General features: G+C 41.0%; 1 protein-coding gene across 3 annotated transcripts in view; it reads right to left on the reverse strand.

Moving 5' to 3' along the window:
• Window positions 1-21,711, reverse strand: part of LOC149263210 (glycerophosphodiester phosphodiesterase GDPD6-like) — a 334,598-nt gene that overhangs the window by 294,611 nt on the left and 18,276 nt on the right. For all 3 annotated transcript variants that reach the window (XM_089387371.1, XM_089387374.1, XM_089387378.1), the window contains 2 exons: window positions 2,604-2,787; window positions 1,833-1,907 (listed from right to left, as the gene is read on the reverse strand). In XM_089387371.1, the coding sequence (XP_089243497.1) occupies window positions 1,833-1,907; window positions 2,604-2,787 (259 nt within the window). The remainder of the gene's footprint in view (window positions 1-1,832; window positions 1,908-2,603; window positions 2,788-21,711) is intronic.

The raw sequence follows: 21,711 nt of genomic DNA on the forward strand, positions 1-21,711 counted from the left end.
GCCATTCCTTTATCATTCTGGGAGTATTTCTTCACTTGCCTTGTGCAAGTCGAGGTGCTATCTTTCTGATCACCTCCTGTACTCATTCCATTACTCAGTATAATAAAATGGCTTAGCATTTCTCTCTACATTTCTTGAGTATCTATTTGTATTCCAAGTTTACATTATTGCATGTTGCACTACTGTTATTTTTATCTTTTTGAGCTTCCCGGTTACTATATCTCTTGCATATTATTTGGTTGGAGTTGCTGGGGTTTGAGGGATATCCCTGAAACGGGATATTACATAGAGGCTCATCTCCAGTGCAGATCAGCGTCGGGTTTCCCAGTGACAGGGTGAGATCATCTCACTATCTCTTTGTCCAGTTACATCTATGTATAGGATTGCCAGTTTGGGCGTCCGAAGAATTGTACTTAGAAATTACTGCATAATAGTTCAAACCCTCCGCTGTTGCACTGGCTTTCCCACATTGGGTTTTTCCCGGGGACATTTTTCCAAAAACAAAGGTGTCAATTGTGTGTGGGGTTATTTCTTGTTTCTCAGTTCTTGTTTCTACATGTTATTTAAGTTGTGAAGGCTGCAAATGTATTTATTTCGATGTCTACCATATAATACTATAAATAACTTGATCCAGTAGGAGAAATATAATCAGTTGCTGCAGTAGTGATTCGGGAATTCCAAATTTTCACACAGTACATCTTGAACTTGTAACAGCCCACCTGACTCCATCTTGAATGGCACAACACCTGACCCTTTGACAACTTTCTGACTCTTATTGCCAACCTCCATGTGCAACTTTGAGTCCCATTCAGTTAGTCTCAAAAACTTCACATGAACCTGTGATATGCTTCTTGTATTGAGTCAAGATCTTCATTCGCTATATGCTAAGTACTACTGCAATTTGTTTGTAAAATTGTTCACAAGCAAACTGTTTGTCGAAATGTCCCTGAGAGAAATTTAAGTGCTATTGGCTTATTTAGGAATTAATTCGATAGGGACATTTCAGTGTTCCTTAAGACCACCAATATATATATATATATATATATATATATATATAAAGGGGGTATTACACAACTCCTGGATTGTCAAAACCCTCATCTTGAAGGTAGAACCACTGCTCTTGCATGTTCATTAGACAATCAAGATTCAAGATACCTTGGTGTAATGCCATCTTTGCTCCTGCCTGGGAAACCGCTTCCAACAGACAATAATAATCATCCAGCATTGTAGCTGCCACCTGTAATGCATTCTCACCTCCAGCTATATTTTATGTTATATTCTAGCAGGGTTTTCATAGAGAGGAGGCATGAATTGACCATGTGGAGGCATTAATATTAAAGGGAAGTTGCTTTTGAGATAGAAGAGTATGCCAAAAAGGTCTATGGAAAGGTGTGAAGTGCAAAAGGAGCTCTTTCCTCCTAACAAGCAAGGGATTCCCTTTTTTCCATTTTATAAGGATCAGGTTGAACTCATAAGTCATTTGCACCATTGTCAAACAATTTCCGATGACATACATATCACAAATAGCTTGGAAGATCAATTAATTAAGATTTCTTCAACCCTTAGATGTTTGAGTATTATTCTAAGATAGCTTGGTAACTAATAAACCAGCTTGAGAACTTTTAAAGCTTGAAGACTGAAATGTAAAAGTAATCATATTTCGAGACCTACTGTGCTGAGATTAAACAACAAGCACACAACAAGGTGCGAAGCTTATAATGAGGCATTGCATAAAACTTAGTTTATATTATTATTCCAGTGCTTAAAATGTACAATCATTATCCAAAATTTCTGAGAACGTTATGTTCACTTCAAGGAAAATGTCAACTTACAGTTATATGACTGATCACGAAATGCAAATCTCTGCTTCACTCGCAGGGTCATAATCTCATCCAATGTGAAATCAACTGCGTGTCTCACAAACAATTCTGTTAACATTAAAACCTGTAAATTATAATACAAATGCAAATCACAAAACCACAAACCCTGTATAATTGTTTTTTCCACATTCAAATATTTTGAGTGAAGTTGCTAGAACTGATGTCACGTGAGGAAAATGTACTAGAGGCTGGGAAATTATACTCTCTAGGAACATAATGGTTTCTGTGTTGTGTGCGTCCTTTCAGACAAAAAAACAACAAATGATACCATCTCAAATAAAAGACAAAAGAAGCAAGAGATCTCTAACTATGAAAAAGGGTCAAGAAACATCTTGTGTGTGAATACACCAACAGAAGGTTATAGAATTTTGAAACCGTTATAAAGAGACTCGGGAACTACAACCATGTGTATGACACAAAAAAGCACCCATATATCATAATGAATGAGCTCTGAGATTGGATTCAGCGCAAAAATAGTAAACAAGGGAGTTCCAGAAGGCAACATACGAGGGGATGATGTACAAAAAGAAAGGATGGATCTAGAAGTTGAGCCAAACAAAAATTAAACAGCTAATCTAATGAATTTAGAAATGTTACCTCTAAAAACCTTTGGAGGAAGGCAAAGATAAAAATATTAATAATAAAGCAACACTAAATAGAAGTTTACAAGGTTAAATAGGTTATCTTATATATCATTTTTCAAGTGATCCTACAAGAACATACCAGTGAACCATCCAGTGACATTTGCACCCTGAACTTCATAGGTTCTTCTGCGATCAGAGAATTCCTTGTGTTTATGAACATCGGTTGTGTTATCTAATGTCACATCATGAAGGCATATGAGGGCACCATCTTTGGTAGCAAGAATATCAGTTTCTATGAAATCTGCACCTTCTTCAATAGCTCTCTGGAGAAATCCACAAGTTAATTTGGATGTGTGAAACAACCTTAAACTACATAACATTGATAGAACTGCTGCAACAAGATCTATGCTTTTAGTAAAATTTCTTATAATTTATCTAGGATGCAAGAAATAGAGGGTATAATATGCATCAGATGATAAGAGACTGCCAAATAAACTTCAAAAGAAGGTACGGAACAGCCACAAGTAATGCAAAATGGTAACCACCTAGCCAATCAATGACATTTTGGCTTTAATCATATTTCTCTCTAACATAATATTTAAAAAAAAACAAAAACAAAAACTGAATTTCTCAGGTGATAACTCTGCATGAGTTACAGGAAGTTGTTTGGTAAATATAATCAGGCAGAGTCATCATGAAATTTCAGCATCATTATCCAATGGACTAGCCCAAAGTCCTAAGGGGTATGATTGATGCATAGGTAACACCCACATGTCTAAAGTCTAGAACAATGTTAACAATTATGAAGTTCAAATAACCCCTTCGCTTAAGCCCAGAAAGTGACCAATCAAAAGTGTATGCACCCACAAAGCCAACTTGATTTTTCTGTGCTAAATCCCCTATGGTTAAAGGATGTATGTTTGACTTCTAACATGTGCAACAGGAATATCACATCTCATAGAATTGGAATATAAGTATTAGCATGGTTACTAGACCCTTCCAAGTCTGAGTTAACTATCAAGTTTGACTCTAATGATTAATCTTTGAGGAAACCAAGTGGAGTCAGCTCTTCCTAGTCTAGCTTGGTCCCCAGATATACTCACATGACAGCTAACTACTGCTTGGGAATATCTTTGGAATCCTCCAATAAAATAGTCATAATAGCTTACGTTAAACACATATTCTGGATGGACTTCACTAACAACAGAAAAGAAAATGTGAAACATTTCAAGAAGTGACTCGTCACACATAAGATTCAACATTATGACCCAAGATCTAGTCATAGCAAAATTTTGTAAGATGGCCATGCTTCTTTTTTTTCCCCAGGAAAAATCGTAATCTTCCATTAATTTGTAAAATTACATGTAGTAGATGCCATAGGCATATGCATAACTGCTGGTCGAAACCAGGTCCATAGTTGTCAAAAAATAAATATGTGCCGAAGCCATAACCATTAGAGTGTTGTACATATTCACCACACAGGGTGTTCAGAGTTTTTGCGAAAAGATAGATTAACATCATAAATATATACATATATAAAAAACTGAGCTGTTATGCCCATAAAAATTTTTGTGCCTGGTCCCTCCGAGGATAAGATCTGTTGATGTATGGCTGATGGTAGTACTGATATTGTTCTGTTCCATGTTGTTCTTGTATCATCCATAGTCCTCTGGGTTGTGTCGTGGCCTCCTTGGATAACTTGTCAGCAGCCTCGTTATATTCCCTGTAAATGTGTTGGCAGATGATAGAGTTAAATTGAGCCTTGAAAACCATAATCTCATCCAGAATGTTTCTGAGGGAATGTGCATGACAAGTATTTATGTTGTTGAACCAGTTTATGATGATTTTGGAATCCCCAAAAATTTGTATGTTATTGCATGAGTGTGCAAGTGCAAAGTGCAATAAATGTCTGAGAGTAATCAGTTCTGCAAAATTGTTTGTACCCTCCCCCAAACCCATTTTGATTTGGTAATGGTGCTGATCAGATAGGTAAAGAAGAGAGCCTCCCCCACATCCATGAGATTGGGCTGCTCCATCGAAATATGCCCACGGGATAGTTCGATCTATAATTTCGGGGGCATGAGGACGTGCTGTAGTGGACTGTGTCTCCTTGGGGATTTCATGATATGCAGCTATAATTTTTGCAGTGATGAGTGGCCATCGTGCCGGAGATCCTTGGAAGATGATTTTGTTTCTAGTCAACCAGATCTTCCAGCATACGAGGAGGGGTATGCATCGAGTCTTGCTGTCCAAATGCACTCTATTCCAATTATTCCATGCCTCAGCGATCGACAGTCCATGCCAACTGCCTTGTTTATTGAGGAGGTGTATTATTTGTTGCCACAACTGAACAGTGAGAGGGCAGGTTAAAAAAAGGTGTTCATTAGTCTTTGTTGCTTGTGTACAGAGGACACACCAATGCGGCCCAAATCATGATCTGCGCATGAGGTTTTCTCCGGTTGGAGTCTTGTTGCAAAGCACATTCCACATGAAAAGTCTGGCTCGAGGGGGGGCTTTCAGTTTCCAAATTTTTGACCACCATTCAAGGAGAGCAGGTGGTTGACGATCCATTATTAGGTTTGGATATCCTGCTTTGGGAGAGTATTTCCCATTCTCAGTCGGGGTCCAAATGAGTTCGTCAGATCCCTCTGTAATGCGAACATGTGCTTCATTGAGGGCATATATATAACCCTCCCAAATTTGGTGCCAAGGTTCGAGAATGCCCAAGTGTCGTGCAGAGAACCAGGCTTGTTCAAATATGGAGTTGTTCTCCCTGTCTGTGATCTGGCCGATCGTTTTAATCTACCTCTGGTTTAGGAATAGTATAAGATCTGGGGGTAGATGATGCATATTGCCCCCACCAGACCATGGATCCATACCTATGCGTGCCATGTTGCCTTCTTTGATTTTCTAGGAAAGTCCCTCTCAAATGTTGGGCATAGTATGGAGGATGGATTTCCAAACGATTGATATCCCAGTTCGAGGCTAGGTTGGGTTACGAATCCAGTCCATGAGATGTTGAGGCCAGATGTATTTGTGATAAGTGACCTCAGTCCAGAGGTTCTGTGTAGTGAGTAAGGACCATCCCATTTTAGCTGCTAGAGCATGTGCAAATGCAGGGAGGTCTTTTAATCCCCATCCTCCCCATTTTTTTGGTAGAGCGATTTGATTCCATCCAACCCATGCATAGGGCTTGCCCTCTTTGTATCCATTCCAAAGGAATCTGCAACAGATCTTTTGAATGCGGGCAAGTATTCCTCTAGGGATCCAAGCCAACGTCATCCAGTATACAGGGGTGGCTTCCAATACAAATTTTATGAGCACGAGCCGACCTGCTCTTGAAAGGAAACGATGGTTCCAGTTTTTTAGCCTCTTCTCAATCTTAGTAACGAGCCAAATCCAATCTGCAATATGATAGTTGTGGGGTTTAAGCCTGAATCCCAGGTACTTTAGACCATCCTCCAAGAGATGATGTTGGAAGGGAAAGAGATGGGATGCAGATCTGGCTTCCAGGGGTGATGTGTAGGAGAGTGTGATGGTGGACTTGGTATGGTTTGCTTCCATGCTGGTGGCTTTTGCAAAGAGTTTAAGGATGTCATGGAAGGTAGATGAGTCCCTCTGGCTGCCATCAAGGAAGATGAGGACATCATCGACAAAAAGTAGATGGGTTAGGTGGCAGAGGTCATTCAATTGTATCCCATGTAATCAACCATCCCTTTTGGCTGATGTGAGGAGCCTGCTAAGGGCCTCCATAACAATGAGAAAGAGAAGAGGGGAAGTGGGCATCCTTGCTGAAGGCCTCTCTCAGCATGAAAGAAATGCGAGGCAGAGCCGTTTATGAGAACACTAAAGGTTGCTGAGTTTATGCAGCACATGATCCAGTTGATGAAAGGAGGGGGAAAACCAAGGTGAGTGAGGATCATTTTGATGTAGAGCCAGCTGACCTTGTCGAAAGCTTTGGCTAGATCAATTTTGAGAATGGCTCCTTTGATCTTTTTGTGATTGATAGAGTGTAGGGCTTCTTGTGCAGTGCCTATAGCTTCATGAATTTGTCTGTTCTGAAGAAAGGCAAATTGTTCAGAGGAGATATGTCTAGACAGGATGGGGCGAAGCCGGTTCGCTATGATCTTGGCAATGATTTTATACAAGCAGTTGCAGAGAGAGATAGGTCGAAAGTCATTGAAAGATGAAGGGGAGTCGGATTTAGGGATTAAAGCAATGAAAGTAGTGTTGATGGCATCATACATACGCCCTGTTGTTCTGCATTCTTCCACCACCTTAAGTAGGTCAGGGCCAATGAGTTCATAGAAAGTAAGGAAGAATTCTATGGGCCATCCATCCGGTCCTGGGCTCTTGTCTTTCTTGAACCATTTTAGCGTTCCTTCAAGTTCCCCTTGTGTGACCGAGGAATTAAGTTCCTCAAATGAGTCCTCATCAACAAAACTAGGGAAGTGTCCAGTTGTTTGGACAATTTTAGCAATGGATGCCTCTCAGGGAGCCCTGAAGAGATTTCTGAAGTGTGTATTCCCCAATTGTGAGAGTTGACTGAAATTAGATGCATTGCTTCCATATTCCAGAGGCATATGCCAGATAGTATTGGAGATTTTCCTTCCTTTTGCATAGTTTTGGAAGAACTTTGTGTTTTCATCCCCTGCTTGCAACCAGATTGCTTGGCTTCGGAGTCGCCAGGTTTCTTCCCTCTCCTTTAGGATTTTGTTCTTCTGGTTTTCCAATTCAATAAGCTGATCCTTGGCTTCAGCAGATGTAAACCCTCTGTTCTGCTCATCCTAAAGTGTAGCCAGAGATTGCTCCACTGTAGTGAGGGTATTATCATCTCTCTTGGTTTTTTCCTTGGCCCATTTAATGGAGAGTTTTTTTAGCATTGTGAGGTTCCAGCAGAAACCTTCAGCCCAAGTTCTTCTTCTGGATGGGGGATGGAGTTGCCAAAATTCATTTATCATTTGGTTGTAGGATGGGTCATTTAACCAGGTGGAGTTGAATTTGTAGGGTGCCCCCAGTTTTTTTGTGGACCCGAGATCTCCATGAATATGGGGGAGTGATCCGATATTCCACCAAATCCCACCCATTGTCTGTAGAGGGATAGATTTTGTATCAGAGTATCCTTTATCAGGAATCTATCCAGCCTTCTAGATAATGCAGCTTCTCTTATACACCGATTTCTCCAAGTAGGAAGGGGCTTGTCCATGGGAATGTCTGTCAAATGGTGTTGTTCCAGCAGCATCTCCATAGATTCAGTGAGCCTGTCAACTTGTGCATTGGTTCCCCAGGATTCTCCATATCCAATGGAGAAGTTGAGGTCGCCCCCAATGATGAGGTTTTCTGAGGACATGATCGATAAGTTGAGTAATCGATTCCAGTAAGCCTCTCTGTGGTGGCATGGTCCATAAACATTGACAATACGGAGGTCCACTCCCAGTTCAGAAGAGAAGATATCCATGCCAATAAATCCATCCCCACCCCAAGAGGTCCTCAAGTTTATGGTGTGAGGATTATATCCTAATGCCAATCCTCCTGATCGTCCAATAACATCCAGGGATTGAAAAATCCAGCCAAGCTTAAGGGAGTTGAGAGTTCGGGAGATGAGGTCAGCTTCTCCCAAGGTTTCTTGTAGGAAGATAATGTCTAAGGATTTGGAGTCAAACAGTCTTCTGAGGGCTAGTCTTTTGGGCGAGCTAGCCATGCCCCTACAGTTGAAGGATAAGCACTTCACGGGGCAACTATGCAAGGGTGTTTGGTGTTCTAAGTACCCGGTCGAGTGAGGCTTGTCTACCTGAGGCAACTTCCGCCCCTGCTATCAAGATAGCTTTGGATAGATGTGATTTCCGGCCACGGATGGGTTTATGGTTCGAGGGGGAGGGTAATAAGCCCAGTCCAGATCTGCCATCCTGTAGGGTGACAAGGCGAGATCTAAGGTTATAAGGATGGGGGGAAACGGGGGGGAGAGATGGGGAGCATGAGGGGACAGGGGGGGATCGGGAGGGAAAGATGGGGGGGTAGTGGAGAAAGTCGGTGAATGAGGGGTAAGGGGACAGGGAATGGAGGTAAGAGTGTCACCCAGAGATGCAGCATGCACATGCGATGCAGAGGATGCAAGTGAGGAAATAAAAGCAGAGATCGGGAAAGAAGGAGTACCTAAGGTACGAGCAGCCTCTGCAGCAGCCTGTGATCTGGTCATCGGCGGGGAAGGTGGACGAGGTTCGCTGTGAGTGTCCAAAGGAGTGGAGGATGTCAAACCGATAGTTGTCGCAATAGCTGTTGGAGATGGTCCCGAGATGGGGGCATTGTGTGTCCCTGTAGCATCCTCAGATCCCGCAGAGGGTTCCTTGTCCTTTCGCACCAGAGGGCATTCCTTATAAAGATGCCCAACTTTGTGGCATCTTTGGCATCTGAAGGGGACTCCTTTGTAATCTAGGATTTGTATTCTGGTAAAATGCCTCCATTGCAGGGTGATTTTTTCTTCCAGACCTTCCCTAGTGTCCAGGTGCACCAGAATGCGGACTAATGTTCTGTTCCTGGATTGTATGTAGGTTTTGTCGTAGTCCAAATAGGTACCCAAGGTATTCCCGATTTGGACGAAGACATCCTCAGACCAGTATTGCAAAGGTGGCCCCGGTAATCTTACCCATAGTGGTCCAGCCCCGATCTGCTCACGTTCGGGGTCGAAGAGCGAACTCCATCGCTTCAGTAATACTGGGGCCATTTCAATGTGCTAGTAACGGGATAATGCCAGAGTGGTATATTCTTCTAGAGAGAAATGCAGTGCAAACCAGCCTTGGGGGAGAATCTGAACCTTAGGGAGGTCTTTGAAGGTGTTTCCCCAGATTTCCTTTACCCAGCAGTTGAGTCGCTCAGCAGTGTAGGCTCGGCCTCTGACCCTTCCCACCAGGACCTTCCCGGCCATGTTAACCACCTCTCCCATGGTGAGGCCTTCGCCGAACTTGAGGGTGAAATCCTTCCGGGAAGCCCTCACACACTTTGTTTTCCTTTTTCCTGATTTGGGTGCAGTGGGGTGGTCCAAAAGAGGGTCAGCAATACCCTGTGGCTCGTGTTGTGGTCCCTGTACAGAGAGGCGAACTTTGACGGTCGGGGTTTCGAAACACCCAGAAGGCAGGCCTGTGTCTGCTACCTCTGCAACATTGGATGGAGTATTAGATGGGGGGTGCTGCTCCGGAGCTCCTGGAGGGGCAGGTTCTGATGTGGAGGGAAAGTGAGGTGCACGGAGGAATTCGCTGGGAGGAGAGGGTTCGAAGGGCCGTGAGGAGGGCGAGCAAGCAGCTAGGAGGTGAAGGGTCGCCGGAGAGAGTGGCGGACAATCTAGTTCCGGTGAGGCGATGGAGAGACAGTCAAAATGTAGGCTAGAGGCGGAGGTTTCAAGTAAGGTAACCACAAGAGGCGAGTCGTTGCGGAAAGAGGTGACTAGGTTACGGGGGACTGTTAGGGCCAGCATAGGGTTAGGTCGCTTGAAGATTTGCTGGCTAGGGTTAGGGTCAGCCGTGTAGTCAACTTCGTCAAGATCCATGGTATCCATGCTGCAGTGGGATCAGGGCAGCCGTAACCATCGGGGGGGGAGCAGCAGTCAAAGTGCGAGGGCAACAGCTAGCAGGCGGTGACAACGCACCCTAGGAACGGTCGTCAACTGGTGAAAACAGGAGGTAAGAAGCAGTTACCATGGCCGCTAATAGTGTTTATGATCTCCGTTATCTCCATTGCTGCAAGCACCGTAACCTCGCTCCGTCCATGCACGTTTAGGTTATCGCCATGGTCCGTTGCAGAGTGCCTTCCTCCCTCTTTGATGGACATCCTTATTTTGAATAAGAGACTAGTTATGTATTCCAGCCGGCAAAAGATTGTAAGTTCTAACAATTAAACAAAATATTTCCTTCAGCACATCATCATTATAAGGAACCTTTGGTCTAGTGATCCAAATGATTTTGCCAAGGCAGGTGCTACCAAAAGTGTCACTTTGTTATCCTTATGTCTCACAAGTTTTGGGCCGATTAAAGCATTCATTGCATGTTGCATTGCATCCAACATTGTTTGCAAAGATAACTAATATAACTTATCCAAGTAGCTTTCCAACTATGCAAGGGTGTAAGAAGAGCATTTTTGGAGCAAGGAAGTTATTGTAGCTTATTCCCTAACTCAAACAAGTGTTGCTTCAGCATGTTTGCTATTTTCACTTCCTTAACATGACTAGGAAATTGGAATCACATACACTCGCCTTTATTGAATCTCAAATTTTTAATTAATCCAAAATTTGAACTCTCACAAAAATCATTGTACTGCATATTATGTGGTTAGGGTTTTTGTTGTATAATAGTGGTTAGGATTTTGATGAGGCAGATTGTTAGGCATGCTTAGTTTTCAGTTTAACAAGGGAATAATTTTGTTTTACAATGAAATCCATGATTGAGGCACCATCTAGGGTGCATCTTTGCACAAAGCACAGATAAACGGAGTCACGGGATCACTTTTGAAAGTATTAGGAAGGCACGTTCATAGATGTGTGAAGTTTTACCCCTCTTTTAGCAAGGGTACTCTAGAACTTTTTGGCCACACCATATAAGCCCAAAGGATGTGCCTTATATCCCTGTAAAGCCATGTGGGTTGCATTTATTTGTAAATGTGACTCTTAGATCCCCGGTGGTGTGGACGTCCATGGCTACTCCCAGTCTTGTTTATTTCATGATATGTCTTCCTTTGTGGCATTTTTTACTTCCCCTTGGTGGGTAGTAACTCCCTACCTTGATAGGTATTCTCATACCCTGGGATGGTGCTGTAGGTATCATGGATTAGTGTAATATTCCTAAGGGAAATTTACAATGATAAACAAAGCAAACATAGAAAAAAACACACACAAATTAAACACCCAAGAAATGCCAAAATCTACGTTGAGTTGAGCCATTTTATTAAGATAAATAATGGGGTACAATGTGAGATCAGAAGGCATGCTCCTGGGCTTGCTCAAGGCAAGCTAGCAAAGCCCAAGTGATGAAAGCAAGTGCTTCAACTACTGCGTAGTTGTTCCCTCTATGGCTCTGCGTTGATCACGCAGAAACTAAACTGCTGGCTGAGAAGAATGGCTGATTTGACCCCCTTCCGCTGCTTAGAAAATTCTGAGAAATTAACCCCGGTCTTTCCTCCAATAACCCACCAAAACCTAGAAAGGGTTTGGCCAAACACTGACCCTGAAAATTTGGCCCAATTTCTCCTTACTCCCTTGCTGTTGGGTATTTTGGCCCAATGAGAGATTATAAGAGCAACTCGAAGGGATGGAGAGGGACATAGTTGTGAGAGCATCATTATGGAAAGCATGCATGTCCCAATCCCTGGTGGGTGATGAAATGCCCCACATTGAAGGGGTATTCACTGCTTATATCATACACAACATGCTCTCATCCCCTAGAGCCTATAGAAGTATAATAAAAAAAAATTCAAGAAAAGGTAAAAGGCAAATGAAGAAGGGTGGAAAAACAAAGGTCGAGGTAACTCAGGTACCACGATTTCTCCCTCCTACATCTATACACCCAAATATGTGGACATCCCTCATCATTACCACCTTTGAGCCCATGGCATTTGGCCTTGAAACCCTTGTGTCCCTATACACCTCATCATTATTCACATGACCCCTATCACTTGAAGGATGTACCTTGGACATGTCTTTCCCTTAAGGGGTTGGGAACACCTAATAGGGTCATTTATTAGCCACTTCTAAGTTCTACCTAGGGAGGTAACACCATTACATGCTCAAAGCCCAAAATTTGGAAGGGAAACCCATTATGAGGTCTCATTTTTCCCTGGATTAACAAGCTTGGTTCACTTAGATGCACTAATGAATTATTGTACCTGATGGTGAGGAGACGCATTGGATTTTAGGCGTAATTGGCAAGTGGTTCATCATAGACTGGGCAACTTAACTGGGGCCCAAGCCCACCAGAGGATCGTATTGACACTTGTAGGGGATGAGCTGAGAGCCATGGGACTCTGTCATGTGATATAATATTGTCTCATCTTATGGGCACCCTCAACACCTTCAACAACTTGTTCATTGCCCCACATTATATGCGAGATGATGCACTTGGACCAGTAGTGCCCCCAACTGACTTAGCAGTATATATAGGGTTTGGCAGCTGATCTAAGGTCCAGAGGAGGTTTGTCTCATCCTTGACAGAGCATTGTCTCATGCCATGGGCAGCCTCAACACCTTCAGTAGCCTGTTCATTTCCCCACATTATCCACAAGATGATGCACTTGGACCAGCGTTGACCTCAACAGGCTTAGCAATGATTACAAGGTTTGGCAGCTGGTCCGAGGCCCAGAGGAGGTTTGTCTTACTCTTGAGACATGGGAGGGAAGGCACCATCTTCATGTTAGAAATACTGAGAGGGGGGTGAATCAGTATTTCTTTTCAATTGTTAATTTTACCAGTTAGATCACTTATATTTAGAACACAAAATGGACAATAGAAATAAATGCTTTTATTAATATAATCTTTATAATGAATCAACTACAATATAGGTAGGGCTCCAACCCTAGATGAAGACACCCAGGCTCCAACCTAGGATGTGCCAAGCACCTACTTGGACTTCAGTGAGGATCCGACCTCTAGGGCTTCAACCCTATCTTGTCCAAGGCACCGACCTTGAGTTTAGGAGAACCAAATCCGAGGACACCAATCCTATAGCTCCGCTTTGTCAAGATATGTTTGGTTGTACTTCACAGCTCCCAAAGTCTTCTTCACTGAGCCCTGTCAATCTTTAGCTTCACTGTAGTCTCCACGCAACATCGTCAATGACAACCTTGTCAATTAGAAGGTATCACCACTCCACTTCATCATACCCAAGCAATTTCTTCAAGTCACCTCATGATGTCTCGTGCATCATGGTCTTCAATGAGGTCTTCAATCAAATATTCAAAGGGTTGCTTCAACAAAAAGGCTTATACTAGCTCAACAAGAACTTCAATAATGTTCTTATCAAACTGTCTTCAAACTGGTGCTACTCCAAGAAATGGCTCCAATATGTTACTCAGAAATGAGCTCCAAATCCTTCAATCAATCCCAACTCCAAATATGATGCCCAAAACACTGTTATAATTCTTTCCTCCAAACAGAATCAAAGGATGTGATACTTCTAAATGCTACTACTATAATCTGAGTTTATTCAAAGCCACAAGTCTGAGCAGCACCACATTTCCTAGTCCGAGACACTACAATTAAGTCTCCTTACTAAACCTTCCACTAAGGTGACTACCACTACAGGACTAACTAAGTACTAAAGTTATCCTCCAAAACTTGTTCGCTTCCTGTCACAAATCCAAGTTGAACAAGTGTCACTTTCTTAAGGTACTCCGAGCTTCAATAGGTGACAGTTTTCCATAGGTCCAAAGTTGTAAGTTTGATTGCTGGACCAATAGATGAGTTCCATAGGACTGAGGACCGAAGCATATAATAGGACTGCTCTCTATCTGAAGTGTGTGAACATGTCCAAGCCTTTGAAACTCCACAAAACAATGCTTATGTTGATTTTGGGTAGCATCGGATGTGCTCTAGCCACAAAAATTGGTGGAGAGGCTAAGGCACATGAGATCTCCAATACCCAGAAAGGGTTTGGGCAGATTCTAAATAGTTTGGAAGATATTAAAATAATTAATATTTTTAATGGAGTCCCTAAGTCTAAACTTAGGGAAAATAAAATATTAATGTGAATTAATATAAAATTGTGTTAGAATGGTCCAAAAGTCATGGATCAAGCCAGATCTAATCTTAGTCGTTGATTAGGGACTTAATCTCAGCCGTTGATTTGTCAACGAGAAAAGTATAAGAGGAGGCTTGAGGGTCACTTGGAGAACACACCAAGAGATCAAGATTTCGACTTTCTGGGGCTGGGTTTGCTGAGAAAGTTGAGAGAGTGATCAGGAGTTGCAACTGAGGGGCAGTGAATACAGAAGCAGAGAAGCAGAGATAGTGTCGGGAGGATCAGTGCAGCAGCCACGAAAGCTAACACAGAGGGCAGAAGCCGGAACTGCCGGGAACAACCGAAACTGTCGGAACAACCAGGAAAGCTGACGTAGAGGGCAGAAGATAGAACTGTCGGGAACAGCCAAAACTGCCAGGAACTGCCAAAACAACCGGGAAAGTTGACGCAGAGGGCAGAAGCCGTAATTGTCGAGAACTGTCGGAACTGTTGGAACAGCCGGGAAAGCTGACGCAGAGGGCAGAAGCTGGAACTGTCAGGAACTGCCAAAGCTAACACAGAGGGCAGAAGCCAGAACTGTCGGGAATAGCTGGAACTGCCGGAACAGCCGGGAAAGCTGACGCAGAGGGCAGAAGTCGGAACTGCCGAGATTTTTCTCTGTTGGGTGAGCTGGATTTGGCACCCAGATTGTATTTTGAAACTGCTTAATATAAATCAAACCCTCAGATAGCTGCACCAGTTTTCCCGCATTATGTTTTTCCTAGGACATTAGCCCAAAAATAACGGTGTCATTTGTGTGCTTGTTTTTGTTTCCTTCATTTGATGATCTGTAATGTGTTGAGCATGTACTTGTGTTTATTTTCAGTATTTACATGGTAAATAACTTGTTACTTAATCATAACAAGTAGGAAGGAATAAATCAGAAAGTACATGGAGGTTTTCTAACTGTTAGACTTAGAAACTCCAATAGCTTACAACCGAAGTCTGCAACACTTGGTTGACCGAGTAGTAACAAGTCTGAAGGAGACTGTTTTGACTGTCCTTTTTGCTGGTGGTTGTTTTCTCCACAAAAATATCCCTCCTCGGCTTCCTATTTACTGTGTTTATGCCTCCAAGAGCTTTAAGAGGATGTCTGCATCACTTTTCAGTCTACTGTAGAAGCCTTTTTCCACGAGATGCCCTTATCTTAACTGTTCACGAGACGTGAACTATTCAACCTCTTATTTCTATGCCCCTATACTTAACTTCTGTAGTTCTTCTCTAAAAACCGATGTCTATAAATGAAGGTTTGACGTTGTATTTATAGGATTTTGGGCTTTAAAACGAAGGGACATGACTCCTATAGGCAGGCTGACATGAAGGACCTAACACAGGTCAGCTTACTGACCAAAATATCATTATTAACTTCAAAAATCTAGATCTCTCAGACTACTTGGAATTTCGGGCCAAGTAATAGCTCATTGGAAAGGCAAAATTATGCTCTTTAAGATGGTGAAGGTCTCATGGTGAGGTTCTACCTCTAAGGAGGTGAAAAATATTTGTTAATGTGATTGGTCCTTTATGAGTGCAGAAATGGAGGCAAGGCATAACGCCTTTGAGTGTAGGGCTTCTTCATGGTTTAATTCCTTCGATAATTATTTTCACAATCATGTCCTTGTAATGTCCTTGTCTTCTTCAATGTAGGATCACCGTCATACTTGCCTTCTTTAATGTAGTGTCACCATCATGCTTTCCTTCTTCATCATGTCATAAATGATGTGTTGTCAGTCATATGCTACATCATGTCATCAAGGTAGGACATGCCATCATCAAGGTTACCGAAGGTAAGATCACACAGTCATGTCATCCAGTGTATGTTTTCTAGACCTTCATCAAGTGCACTGATATGGTAGTCTTTCATTATGATCAACAAGAGTTGTAGTCAACCTCTGGTATATTCAAGAATATTTGCCATCCCGGTCATCACTATTGACATCAAAGACAACCTAGATTAACACTTCAGAGCCTTCACTTGGAGCAGTCTATAGGCTTATCTTCATCAAGAGACCCACGAGACCAATACTTGTGCCCCAGAGCCACTTTGGAGCACCACATGATGATTTATGGCCACCCCCTTGTCCATCATTCATGGAGCCCTCACTCTCATCATGGCACCTTGAGGACTCAACAAGGCCCTCCAACAACCTTTTCACATCACAATTTCATCATTTCGGCATAGTTATGGATGGTTTCTTCATCAGTTTACTAGCTACTTGGTGGGCTTGTCACCAAGATTTGTATTTTGTACATTATTTTATAATTGTTAGGGGCTAATTAGGCTAAATCGAATTAGTAGAGGATCATATAAATAGAGACGATTCTCATTTGTGAGAGATCATCATCATCACTTGGAACTTCTCTCTTATACGAATTTCACACTTCTTTTCTTGGACAAATTGGATGTCCTTTGATGCATTTCGATATCTTTGGAAGTTAATTTCGATCTCTCTTGGAGTTACTTCTTTGTGATATTCCCACTTAGCAACTATTGCTAGGTGAGAATACAATCTTGTTCAATTTTTTATAATTTTGGATTTCCAACTTAGGGGAAGTGGGTTGGAGGACCCCACTCTCAATTTTTGGCTAAGGCACTCACATAGGGAAAAAGAGGCAAATCGAATACTTAGAGGTTAGTGGGGGCCACCCACGAGGGAAATATGAACTGCTTTGGCAATTCGTGCTTATTGGAGGAAGGAGTTTGATGTATGGGACCCACATGTGAAGAAGGCAGCCCAAGGATAAATAGAGGAAGCACACATCATTTGGTACTTTTTGACACTTAGACAAACTCACTCACCTAGCACACTTGAGCTGTTGAGCCAAGTCTGCAAGTGTTGTTCAGCACAAGAGGTTTCTAGGGAGAAATCTCAACTCTTCTTCGGTGGACTCCGAGTGCCATCCTAGGAGAGCCATTGTTGTGTGGTGGAGCTATTCCGGAGGTGATTTCTCAGACAGATTCGTTGCTATCTGGAGTAGCGAGGGTGCAGAAAGGAGCTATGCTTTCCTAGGGTAAGCGGGTGACATTGCAACAATGTTTCCGAGTTTTGAAGGGTCATCACTAAGGTGAACTAGAAGCAATTTTGCAGGGTTGAGCTGGGGGTTCGGAGGGGCCACTCTTCAGGCCAAATTTCTTTCTTTTGGGCCAGCGCAAAGGTGTCTTGTTTAGGGCTTGCGTAGTCCTTGGTGGAGGCTACTCATTGTGGAGGTTGGGTTGGTGATTTGGGAGCTGAGTTGGTTGGGGAATTTGAGGAAAAATTTAAGGGGATCACTCAGCATTTTTGGGAGGCAGTAAGTAGCAACATTTCCAGGTGGGTTCAATTACCCAACAGTTGGAGGAGGACGCTAAAATTGGGGGTTATTTCGGGGGTCTAAACTAGGCCAACCCCTTTCTAGGTTTTGTTGGGTTATTTGAGATGAGTCTGGGGTTAATTTCCCGGAATTTTCTAAACACTAGAAGTGGGTCAAACAAAATTTCTACTTCATCCAACAGTGTAGTTTTGCCAAGGTCAGCGCAGAACTCAGAGGGGATTGAAGTTACAGCATCCGGGCATTCATCTTTTCCACTAGGGACTTGTTTATCTTGCCTTGAGCAAGCCCAAGTGCACTCATCTCATACTTATATGTACCCCTACTGATTTATAATAAAATGGCTCAGTTGGTACGGTTTTCTGGTGCATTTTCAGATGTTTAATTTGTGTGGGTTTTGTGTTGCATGTACCTTTGTATGCTTTGTTTATCATTGTTGATTTTCCATTAGGAATATTACATTATTTCTATGGTTTGATATTTCTCTTGTCATCTTGTAATTTCTATCTTGTTGAAAACTTTTATTGGAATAATGTCTAATGTGTGGAATTATTGCAACTAGCTAACCTTTGTGTGCCCTAATTTATTGAATATCAATGTAAAGGATTGATTGATTGCAAATTACACATGTTACTCATTGCATGACATTAGATGAATGTTCCTAGTGGATGGGATTTTTTTCTTCTTCCATGAAAAGCCATATATATTGAGTAGGTAATTGTTGAAAAGTGGTTGCTGGGGCATCACTTTTTAGCCTCCTTGAAGATGAATTTGGCAAATTTCGAACCATCTTTGACTCCATAACCAAGGAAAGTAGGCACAGGTCCAAGAAGAATTGGTGATCAACTTTTTTTTACTCTTATTTTCCTCTCTCCAAAAACCTAGGCCCCTTTACCTAGACGACCATCTAGGGCTCCCTATGAAATTCTTTAGAGGTGGAATTTCTCGAATCCATTTGGATAGAAACCTATGCTGGTGTCTCCTCCAGAGGATCTCAAGGTTTGATGGAATTCTCATAGTTGATTCTATGGAAATCTCATGCCCTAGGTGTTACTTTGAAAGGAAACTTGGTAAGTTTCTATTAGATAAGGTGGTCTTCTTAAGGGTTATATGAATTTGGTATTCAGTGGAATAAATCATTCAAGGCCCTTTCCCATCTTCTACATTGACCTAGTGAGTACATTGGAGTATCTCCTCCCATGATTATTCATAAATCCTAGGTCTTGTGTGGGCCCGTTGTCGCATAGATTGTCACGACAACGCTCAGACCGGGGGCTGTCACCCTGATCCCCGATCTCTCCGTTTAAGCCTTTCTCCTGCGGCTAAGGGGGGTAGACCCTATAGGAAAATGGATGACCAACTGTGAATCAGTTGGTTTGGAAGACACGAAAAGAAACTAGCACAAGATAGATTTTATTGAATTAATAGACCAGTGCCTTGTGGAGATAATGTTTAAACGATTAATTATCAAATGTTGCAGAAATATAAACCATGTAGAGCAATCATTTATCATCAAATAACTCAAACAAAGACTAATTTTTATTAAATGCGAGAAAATGCTTAAATGATACTCCAACAATTCAAAACTTCGAAAGATCAAGTTCGATACACAACCACAAAATTTTAAACGCTAACCAGATATCACATTCATGATCATTCAAGCATACTAAATCACATAAAAATGATAAACATTAATTCCACATCAAAATTTTAGCCTCAGCAGGAAAAAATAAAACGTGATAAGTCCCCGAGCCAAGACTCTATCTGGCAAAATATTTCCAAAATATTTTTATGTTTTCAGATAAAGCAAAATTTTAAAACTAAATGAAACTTAAAAAAAAAATCTAAATAATATCAAATCAAATTCTAAACTAAATTCTTTTTTATTTTTGTTTTTATGATTAATAAAAAAGAAAACTTAAACTAAACTATAAAATTAAAATTAATTTTTTTTAAAGCTTTACAATTTTTATAAATTTTAATTTTAAAATCAAAATGAAACAAAACCCTAAAAAAAGGAAAAAATAAAATCTATTCTAATCTAAAACTTAAACTAAAATATATATATATATAGATATATTTAAATTTAAATCTAAAGTTTAAAGCTTTAAATTTAGGAACAAAATTTAAACAAAAGATAAACCTAAAGCCTGACTAAACCTAATTTTTTTTTTTTTTATAAATCTAGAAATAATGTAATTCTAAAAGAATCTAATGCCTAAAAATAAAATAAAATGAAAATCGAATTTTTGATTTTAAATTTTATAAACTTAAATCAGACAAAAGAAACCTGCATTAGCACCTATTCATGAAAATAAAAAAAAAATGAAATCGAAAACCAATCCAAGAAAACCTTACCGCTCAACGCAAAGACTTATGCCTAACTGTAATAACACCAAAGTCAAAAATCGTATTTATGCTGGAGCCAAAAACGATTTCTTCAAGCAAAAAGAAACTTACGCATAACAGTTCACGTGTTAGTTGGCCCGTAAAAATAAAATGCAATTTTCTTACTGTGTTTGCAGATAGATCGTGGAGAACTTGACGGCAGTAGATTCGTTTTGCAGATGGGAAATCGAGCAGCAGGCAGCGTATGATCATTTGTCTTTTGCAGGTGCACAGGTCGACGGCAGAGGGAACAAGCTCGACGGGATGGAATGAATGAAGTATGGCGGAGAGCTTTGCAGATTGGACCACGCGTATGGTGTATTGTTGCAATTTTGATGTGCAGGTAGACAGGTGGGATCTCCTCAGCGTGGAAGCTTGGGTTTGCAGAGATGGGAAAATACAACGAAGAATAAGGTCGCGTGGACAGAGCGAATGGCACTGCGCGTGGGGGATATGGAGAATGAAAAATGCGTGGATGAAATGCTGCTTTGATCTGGCATATGGTGTTAGGGAATGTAGTGTTTTATTTGCAGCAGCGAACAGGCAGTTGGCCAAGCGGCAAGGGGTTTGCCAAGGTCACAAAAGTTTTTCGAGAAATTTCTTCCTGCAATACAATCGAAACCATCTAGATCTGAAAACAACTGATATTTGAAACCCTTGGACCGCAAAATAGTGTAGATAAACCTCGGAAATCTTCAGAAATCCTGCAACCTGGAATGGAAAATCACCCAAAAATAATATGCGCAAGAAACGAAGCTGAAAACCCTAAACCTAGCTAAAAATTTATAGTATTTACAGATTTAAGGCTCTTTAGCAGCCAGATTTGTCAATAATCCACAGTTATATTTTCAGAGTATAAGTTTAATGTAAGATGCTTCAGAAAACCCTGGATGCATTCATAAAAAAAAAATTCGAATGATTAGCTCGGGATCAAGAACTGGCTGGGCTCTTTCAGAAAACACAATCCGGGAGTTGGCTGATTCAGCCGAGAACTTCCCCTAACGCCCGGTAATCTGAAAAAGAGATTTCCTGCACAGCTTAAAATCAACCATTAACATAGAGGGAGAAAACAATAGTGAAACCCCGATCAAATGGAGATACCTGCCACTATATTTCAGAATCTAAACTATCATTCAAACCCCAAAGATTAGACAAGATACCTGTGCCTAGATCAATCTTCATTAAGCTATCATCAATGGCTGAAAATAAAATTATGCAGAAAAAATAAAACAATCTTACAGCATTTTCAGAAGAGTAACACCAGCAAGATTTTTAACCCCAAAGTCTTCTTTATTGCACAAAAAATGACTACAAGAGAGCTTTCTTTAGCACCAGACTCTCAGATCTAATCTTATCTCAAATGACCCCGAGCACCCTATTTAAAGGAAAAATTCCCAACGGCTGGTTCGAGTGATCCACGTCAAAATGATCTCGACCGTCGATGAGGATCAAGACATCTCTTAATCTCATCCGTCGAAATTTTTAATGCATTAAAAATTGAAATTCTGCATTTATTTACTCAAAAATATTATTATTTTATTATTTTTAGGTTTTTACTTTATTTTATTATTTTTATTTATTTATTATTTTATTTTATTTGATAAATTTTATTACTTATTATTTTTTAAAATTTTTATATTTTTTTTTATTTTATTTTTTATTTATTTATTTATTTTTAAATGGATCCTCGAACTTAGCCTTTGGAAAAATCACGTAGGACCTAGGACTTAGGACTTATGAGGGGATTAAAACATTTCCTAACCCTCAAGACACTTTACATCATGACTTTAACAATTT

This window comes from Pinus tabuliformis, chromosome 6 (assembly GCF_031772625.1).
Source record: "Pinus tabuliformis cultivar Carrire ecotype Pingquan chromosome 6, CPIR1, whole genome shotgun sequence".
NCBI classification, from domain to species: Eukaryota; Viridiplantae; Streptophyta; class Pinopsida; order Pinales; family Pinaceae; genus Pinus; species Pinus tabuliformis.